This window comes from Prunus persica, chromosome G3 (assembly GCF_000346465.2).
Source record: "Prunus persica cultivar Lovell chromosome G3, Prunus_persica_NCBIv2, whole genome shotgun sequence".
NCBI lineage: Eukaryota > Viridiplantae > Streptophyta > Magnoliopsida > Rosales > Rosaceae > Prunus > Prunus persica.
In genome coordinates this window covers 5,328,543-5,337,514 of record NC_034011.1, presented here as the reverse complement: position 1 = coordinate 5,337,514, position 8,972 = coordinate 5,328,543, and the positions used below count along the sequence as shown (strand labels likewise).

At 34.0% G+C, this 8,972-nt stretch overlaps 1 protein-coding gene and 1 long non-coding RNA gene across 3 annotated transcripts; one reads left to right on the top strand and one right to left on the bottom strand.

Annotated features, from left to right (window-relative positions):
• Positions 1,265-1,944, top strand: LOC18782220. Its single transcript, XR_002270894.1, has 2 exons — positions 1,265-1,630; positions 1,740-1,944. It is a non-coding gene; the product is annotated as an uncharacterized LOC18782220 (long non-coding RNA).
• LOC18782889 (DNA-repair protein XRCC1) lies at positions 5,050-8,527 on the bottom strand. 2 transcript variants are annotated; one of them, XM_020558737.1, is made up of 8 exons: positions 8,433-8,527; positions 7,761-8,098; positions 7,474-7,662; positions 6,804-6,915; positions 6,448-6,530; positions 6,176-6,289; positions 5,755-5,841; positions 5,050-5,505 (listed from the first exon to the last, which is right to left on the bottom strand). In XM_020558737.1, the coding sequence occupies exons 2-8, from the start codon at positions 7,980-7,982 to the stop codon at positions 5,164-5,166; spliced, it is 1,149 nt and encodes a 382-aa protein (XP_020414326.1). In that variant the 5' UTR covers positions 7,983-8,098; positions 8,433-8,527; the 3' UTR covers positions 5,050-5,163. The 2 variants fall into 2 exon arrangements, with proteins under 2 accessions (XP_020414326.1, XP_007215531.1); XM_007215469.2 differs by having other exon boundaries at positions 6,176-6,286.

Below are 8,972 nucleotides of genomic sequence, written 5' to 3'. Positions count from 1 at the left end.
TTTACTTAGAATACTTCTAAAGGAAATTAAAAAGAGCTTTAATTATTTTTGAACAACTACAATGGATAATATTTTGTGGATCAAATTAATAAGAGATGCATGCTTATTTTAAAAGTGGAACCCCAATGCCTTAGTGTTTTAATCAATTAAATTTTCTTTAAATCAAATCTTGCTTAAATCTACTTCTCAATCGCAATTGTTCTTTTTTAACTATGTTATTTTCTTTACACCACTCTCTGTGGATACGACACTCGGACTTCCGAGCTACACTGCTATACGACACCTTCACTTAGGTTTTGCAAAGTGGTACAAATCAGTAACGGTTACTAACTTTCCTAAATTTAACGTTTAAGGCTGAGGCTTTTTTAGGTATGGGCATTTGAGGGGATTTCACCAATTTACAGCCCAAATACGAAAAAGCCCTTTTTGTTAATTTCAAAAGAAGGAAACTGGGCCTGGGCCTCATGTAACTTCATTTAAAAAATAAACCAAATTTGGTCCATTTTCCAAATATGGTACAAACATTATCCTATACTTAGTGCTTGTAGTTCTTTTGAATTATAAGAATAATTCAAATAATTAGTTAATTATTAACTAATCGGGTTTAATTTAAATCATAGAGCCCAAGACATGTACATAAAACAAATGTATTATTGAAAAAAAAAAAAGGCACCTACGTGTATAATACAAGTATTAAACGTGAAAATGCTAAATTTTTTATATGGGTAATAACTTTGGCAAAGTGAAAAAATCAAAGGGGACAATAGAGGCTCGACTAATGACCTAAACTACTCTTATTGATAAAAGAAAATCGGGGAAAAAAATTATATAAAAAAGGGATGTATCCTTATAAAAAATTATAAATATAAAAAAAGGCCCACCTAGCACCTAGCGCCTAGGCGTTAAGATAGATTAACGTAGGAGAAAATCTTGAGATAACCTAATATAAAACTCCTCCTCCCCCTCTCTAGCGAATGACAAAAAATAATAATAATAATAATAATAATAATAAAAAGTATATTCCGATATTTGCACAAAAATTGGTCACATTTTCATGGGTGGCAAAGTCAAAAGTACTAGACTTGTGGCTAAAACAAGTGAAACATTATTTCTATAAGCATGGGATGGGACATAGGAAGATGGCCTGTAGGACTCTTTGTCAATTTGGGTGGCTTAATTAGCACATAAATAATGAAGCTCTATATCTCTTCGTCAACTTTTGCCTCCCTGAATTTCTCTCATCTTTTTAAGGAGTTGACAAGTCAATTATGATATTTAAAAAAATTGAACAAAAGTCGAGGTTCAAGTCTTCCCTCACAAATGGTGGAATTCTTTCTGGAAGAAAGAAAAAAATTATAGTAGAATGTCAAAATACAAGTTGCAGCAACGTCCAATTGCAACCCAAAATCAAAGTAGTAGAAAAATCAACCCTCCAATTCAAATGACGCCATCTCAGACCATTGAAATCTATATATACAGATCAGCAAAGCAAGTTTTTGTTATTTTCTTTTTCTCTAGCTAATATTAATGGCAGGTGAGTGTATGAGGTCTGCTCTGGTGACCCTCTTCATCTTTGCCATGGTACTCTCTCCTATTTTGACCTCTGAGGCAGCTCGATTCACTTTTCCAGGTAAATAATTCCACCACCAATTTTACTATACTGGCCAGCTGCTCCGTTTTTAACCATGCAAGCTTTTGGTATTTAGGGGATTACATGTTGATTTTGTATTTTGTTTCAGATACAACTCCTATATGTCCTGATTGTGTATGCTGCGCACCTCCCCCACCAGGCTATTGCTGCGATTGTAATTGTGCTGCACCAATTAAAACTCACACCGATGAGTAAGGGTCGCCATGATATACATGTACAACCAAATTTGTATGATAATGGAAAAGTATATATATATATATATATATATATATATACAGGGGGATTACTGTGTATATTTTTCCAACCTCCCTAATCTAAGATTACAAACGTTAGCCAAACACAATAAATAACAATATTGAGAGAAGAGAGAAAACAAATCAAAGCACATCCCATTCTGTTGGAGGGAAATTTAGTAGAAGTTTGATGGATAATGTTTTGGTGTTATGTCATGGCCCTTAAAGCCCACTATTAATTCTAAGCATGCACCGATATTGTTCTCACCTTAATCACATAGGCCCAATGGACCTTAAGGTATGAAGTTTAAACTCAAAATACGTCGATGCAGTTAGAAATTGACCAGTTATATTTGAATTATAAATTATTATTATTTTTCTCCAATACGAGAGTCATACATTATGACTTGTATCAAGCCAACTACACTAAAATATAATATAGCAGGGGCTTAGCCCCAAAATAAAACTCAGGGACACCTACTAGTAAACAAATCGGGACTATGCTCAAAGCTCATAAACCAAACACTTTTTTGATGACTCCTAATGTGAGAAACCAAAAACAAAACAAAAAACTCAGGAGAAATTTGAAGTGAATTTTGAGGAAGATTTTGATATATACACCAAAAATAGGTGAAAATTATTTACATTTTTTTAATATAATTTTTTTATTTTTTTAATATATATTATTTTAATTCAATAATATGTGAAAATTATGTATACAATATGTGAATTTTGTGTGTAATAACTTTGGCAAAGTAAACAAAAATTAAAAGGAAAAATAGAGACTCGGATAATGGCCTAATAGTAATGGATAATGCTCTAAACTACTCTTATCAATAAAATAAAATCGGGGAAAAAAATTATTATTAAAAAAAAAAGGATCCCAGTATATATATGAAGAGTATAGCCGGTCGGCTATACTATTTTAAAAAAAAATTACTACTGTCAAGCCGTTCGGCTAACAGGGCAAAAAGGCAACCCAAAGTATAGCCGCGGGACTATACTATTTACAATAAAGAAATACTGTAGTATAGATATATTATTTTTTTTAAAACCCTCCTAGTTGCATTAGTTTATACTTTATTGATATTAATTGGCTAGTTTCAACATATTCAAAGCGGATATTGAAGAGAGAGAAATTTCACAGTAAATCAATCTGAGAATTCAAATTTTTTTTTTTTTGTGGGAATGTTTGCCTATGGAGGGACAACAATCAATATTATTCTAATAATTTAATTAAACAAGAAATAGAATAATTAAATTAAATATGGCAGTAAATTAAAAGTTGATTGTTCTTGCAGATAGAGGCTTGCAGAATTGCAATGTCCATGAAATAGAATTTAACCCCTACTAGATACTTGTAGTTATTTTCAATTTTAAAAATAATTCAAGCCACCTAGAATGGTCTTTTGTATATAATCCAAGTCATTCTTCTGGAACGATATTTTGTACATAATGTAAGTCATTCTTCTGGAACACTCTTTTGTACATAAAACATGTTGTTCTTATGGAACGATTTCTTGCATGCCATTGTTCCGGAATGGTCTTATCTTCCCATTTTGTCATCTCTGAAGAGGAGGTACAAAAGCTTTCACATATTAGAAGCAAAATACCAAAATACTAATAGTAGTAATAGTATGAAATAACACAAGTATTGCTTAGGGTAAGAAAACTTTGCTCAAAGATTCTTCAAACTCGGATTTGCTTAGTAAATAAACTAGAACCCCTGACGATCTAGTTATATCCCTACAGTCCCTTGTGATCACGAAAGGCGTGATAAGGGATAGTCTCGTTTCTGAAAGAGATGATCAGAGATAGTCTCGCTTCTCAAACACATTAAGTGTACACTTATAGAAAAAACAATTTGATATTTCATCTTTCAATAAGCAAATTAGATCTCTTAGATAGTCACCGAGAATTATTTTTCCTTGTTTTGTGTCGTAGCCCTCTGAGTCAGCATCTCCCTCTATAGCATACCACAACTCCACCAATGCTTCAGTCTCCATCCCTGGTAAGTCTCTCTTTGGTATAAGTATGGCCTTGTGTAGTGATTTCATGAGAGATAGAGAATGAAACGGTGGTACGTGTTTATTTGGATTGTCTTTTCTTTAACCCTTTCTTCTCTTCTATATAACTCAGTTGATATTTGGGAGAGGATTTGTGCTGTAAAAGTAAATAGAGAAAGTATGGGAGGGGTAAGAGTAGTTCTCAATAGCTCAAGGCTCGAAAGTATCTTATTCATATTTAGTGCCTACTATTTATAGGCATAGGAAATACATCACCATTTACAACCCTTAAGTAGTGAGTTACAAAGCATAATTACAAATGATAGATATAGTCTTTAGTGCATAGTTTACAACCCTATAATAATAGGTATAATGATAGGAATTACAATGGACTTATGGTGGGCATCCATAACCTTTGAGTTTACACTTTTAGTCTTTTACCACTCTATTCTTATGAAATTATGTGCTCTTCACCTTGCACCCGAGTTCAAATACTCCTCTTCGTAATTTAGATTAGTTTAAAGTAGATTATCGTTTGTATGAAAAATAAAATTTGTGGTCTTTTATTAATTTAGTTAATCAAGGGTATATTTTTAAAATTTTAAAATTTCAACGGTTAAGACTTTTCTTTCTTTATTTTTAGTACAAGCGATAGTCTAAACTAGAGGAGAGGGAGGTTTCTCACATACACGCACACAATTGATGCCATGGGCGTTCGAAGCTGAGACATTTGGTCTGCAAGTCAATTCCCTTTTCCAGTAGGCAAGACCCCATTGATTTTTCTTCCTTTATATATAGATTTGCCTATAAACATAAAATATTGATTTTCTTTGGTTGTTTGATTCAATTTTTGTCGAATCAATCAATACATACTTCAACATTTTTGTTCATTGGAACTCTAACTGCAAAAGACCACTAATAAAAGCTTGGACAACGATTTGCATTAGTTTCTTGGTTTCCTACCATTGAGGGGTTCTCCTATAAACCACGCCTTGCAATCATCCATCTTTGCTCAATTCAATTTGGTCGACCTCTTCAATTGGAGGCAACATATATTACCTTGTTCAGTGGGTGTAGATCTGAATTTTTAGATTAGCAATATTGGGTGTTATGATCTTCTAAGCTTCCATTTTCATGATTATGTAACTAACAGTCTCGTGCTTTAACCACAACTACTTACGCAAAACTATTCATCTCTTCTTTTTAAAAAATAACAAATTTATGCCAAAAATTTACAGTCGATTTATCTTCAAGAGAGAGAAAATACTCAGCATTAGGGGATCTTAGAAGCAACAACATTCTTATATGCAAGGTCTATTTCCTCTTCTGTCATCTCAATTGTTTCATCACTGTCGTATCCTGCTGTACCACTGGATAAGGCTTCAGTTCTCCCACTGTCCCTCTCTTGTCTTTCAGTCTTTGGCTTCTTCTTCTTTGACAGGTCATCACCTAAATTCTTAAGTTCCACCTCGTAAATTCGTTTACACTCCATTACCTGTCTGCAAAGATCTTCCTTGGATACTGCCGCAGACTCATTTCTCGTGCCCTCGAGCTTTGCCAACTCTTCGACTACATGAGGAATGAAATTCCATTGCTCAGTTATTTGCCGGACATCCTGCACACACACACACAAAAAAAATTTGTTTACCGCATTGACTAATTCACTATCAAAGAATGTGATGGAATAATAATGTCGCTGCCCTTCAAATGGTGAAGGGAAACAATTGATAAATGTTTCCAACTGTAAATTAAGTTCCTGTTCCCTTTCTTTTTTCACATGAGCGGGTGGAGGTGGAACCCAAGTATGCAAGAACTAAGTTTAAAATTACTTCAAAAAGACCAAAGTGTGTTTCTGTAGGAATACCTGCTTTTGTTCAAGAGAATCTATTGCATCTTGTAAACAAGTTAAAATCCCTTCAGCTGCTATTTGGTTTATCTCATCTGGCTCTGGCTGTAAGAGGTAGTAGAGCACAACAAAGATCAGCTTTATTCAGGAGATACGGCAAGTCTTGTATACAATTGAAAGAGGCAAATTTAAAAAACACAAAATTTTACACCTCTCAACCACTAGTATCAATGGGTTGAGAAGAAGACAACAGAAGTTATAATTGTGTGTTTACACAAGCTTCAGCATCTAAAAAAGATTGTTTTCAACTCCAGCACTGTGTGGACCAAAAAACAAAACAAAAAGAGAACCAACAGACTCACTGTCGACAATACAAAAACAAAATTATAATTTCAGGAAGTGCACAAACAGAGACACACAAAAGTAGAATGCCAACAACCTTTTCTTCTTGACTCTCCAGCCATGAAATTGTCTTATTCAAATCATCAACTGCCCACTTCTTCACTTTAGAAGGAGAAAAGCACTCCTTAACAGAATTAGAAGCTTTAATCTGCTAAACATATGCACAATAAACATAACAGCATTGGTATATACAGAAATGCCGCTGCCATAAATCTAAAAAGTTGATGAAGGAAAAACTGAAAACACATTTTGACATCATTTGTTTATATATTAATAGGATATTTTAACGCTAGCCTAGTCAAAAAATACCTTTGGATTTGATGATGCAGTTGGTTTTGATGGTGAATCTCCATCTTGCTTCTTCGATTTTCTAGGTTGGGATGCCTTTTTGTCTGCAGACAGTCACTTAAGCATGGATTAACTGTACATACAACAACAATAAAAATCTAAGACCACATGGTGACCAACCAAGACATCCTAAATGAGATTTGAGGAGTTAAACTTAACATGAGGAATTAAAAACTTCAATAACATAAACAATGAAAATAATTTAAAACAAATGAAAAATGAATACAAGAATGCATTTTGTTGTACAGAATTGTCACATATAACAGATACCCTTGCTAAAAACGTTAAATGCCAACACACACGCACAATTCCTTTACCTTGGCTGTTGTCATGGGAAACACTGCTTTTACGCCAGGGTTTTCCAGCATTCATAAGGTAGCTTTCAATATCAACAAGCTTCTTCTGTGTGTAACACTCTGATATCCAATCCTAATATGAACAAACAAGATACCATTAGATAATTACAAAGATTAAATTACCATTCCTAAAATAATTGCTGAAGCATCAGTGTTGAGCTTATTAGAGAAAACTAATTGCCCTTTTTTTCATGAGATTGGACTTGTATAAGACAGCATATGTTAAGCTAATCAAACCATAATATCAAAACTGAGAACATACTAACTTAAGTTAAACTTACAGCAACAAATAACAATACAAGTCAATATCTGAAGATAAATTATCTTTTGGGACAAGATAATAATACTACAGAATATGTAATCAGTGCATGCCACAGTTCAAAGCATATACCATAGAAGTTTTACTTTAGATTCAAGCCAATTTTCTTTAAAAATTGTCTTTACGGGGCATAAGTTACCAACAAGTGCTTGTATAAAAAAGTCAGAAGGCCATGAAATTGTCACTTAATTGATTGTAGCCTGCCTTAAGTTATGAACCATCAGTGTTGACTAAAAACAATGATTCTATATGGAAGCAAAATTAAATATCATACAAGAGTCAATTGTATATATTTGAAACAAAAATAAGAACCTTTGAAACTATAGTTCCACAATCTGCCTCAACTTGTCGAAACTTTGGGGTGTTTGGAAATGCACAAACCAAGAGAGTGCAATCTGAGTTCCAGTCAGGCTGATATTCTGCTCCCATTTCCAAGGCCTGTGACCGCAGAATGCTGCGCTCAGGATTAACAAACCCAGACAGTACAAACACTACTCCTTCCTGGGCAGATAACAACTATGATATTAGCCTAACATTGTCAAGTTACGTGACAAATTGAAAATGCAACTTGGTGAATCTTATTCAATACTATCCAGTACCATAAGTTTGGAAAATTTTGTGGTTCCCGAACTGGATGCACCTCCACGCCCTTTGGCTAGCCTGGGCTTTGCACCCTCGTCACTCTCCTCACATTCACCAGCCCGAGTTGGTTTCTTTCCAATAGACTCACTCTCATTGTCTCTTGAACTCATCCATGAAGGAAGGTTTCGCTTCCCAGCATTATTGGAACCATCACCCTGGCTTGTTTTCGAATGAGACATGACCACTCAAATGCCCCAGATGCTTCTAATCAAAAGCTGTGCACAATGGATAGGTAACCAGATAGGCTAACAGTAAAAATCATTACGGTTTCCACAAGCTCCACCATGACATATGCCTACAAACGATAACATTACTGAATTACTCACAAATTGTTACAAATTCTAAGCATATCAAACAAGCCAAAGAAAGTTAAACAATCTTGAGGCTTGGCAGTTCATGTAGTATGAGACAGCATGAAATCAATTAAAATTTTCAATTCACAACACAGAGAGAGGAATGTAGATAATTACAGAGAAAGGAAAATTCTTGCATCACCGATGAAAATTATAGGAGAAGAAAAGAAAACTTGATGAACGAAATGGGCGTTCTTGAGTTTTACCGTTGCGTTTGGGGAAAAAAGGTAAACCCTAATAGCAGGAAGAAAGTAATTGCAGACTGAAATTACTTACTGTTAGCTTCTCTTTCACTTGGAGGGCACTGGAATTGTTCCAACCAAGTCCATACAGAAATTGGGGTTTTGCTTTGGATTTTCCTCAGCTGCTTTGTATTTGTTGCTGTACTGTGTTTAGTGGTTTTGTGCTACGACCCCAATACTTTGGAGTATTTGCGTCTGGACCTCCACTTTGTAATTTTGTAAATTGCTTTTTCTTTTGAGAGATTCACTACTATACCCAATGTAGGGGCCCGAATTATAAAAATACCTTATATGAAATGGACTTTAGAAACACACTCAAAACCCATTTACAACATAAAAAAGAGGCTTTTAACTTCTTATAAATTACAAAACTGTCATTAATTTCTTAAAACAAGCCCAACCTCAAAATCTCATAAAATTACCTAAAACACTAAATAGGGCATCAAAGTAATTTAATAATTAATATTAAATTCACTAAGGCCAGCTATCATTTTTTGGGTTTTTTTTAGGTTTGTTTATAAAAATTCAATAGTGTATGATTTATTTATAATATTAGTGCTAAGAATGGGTATAT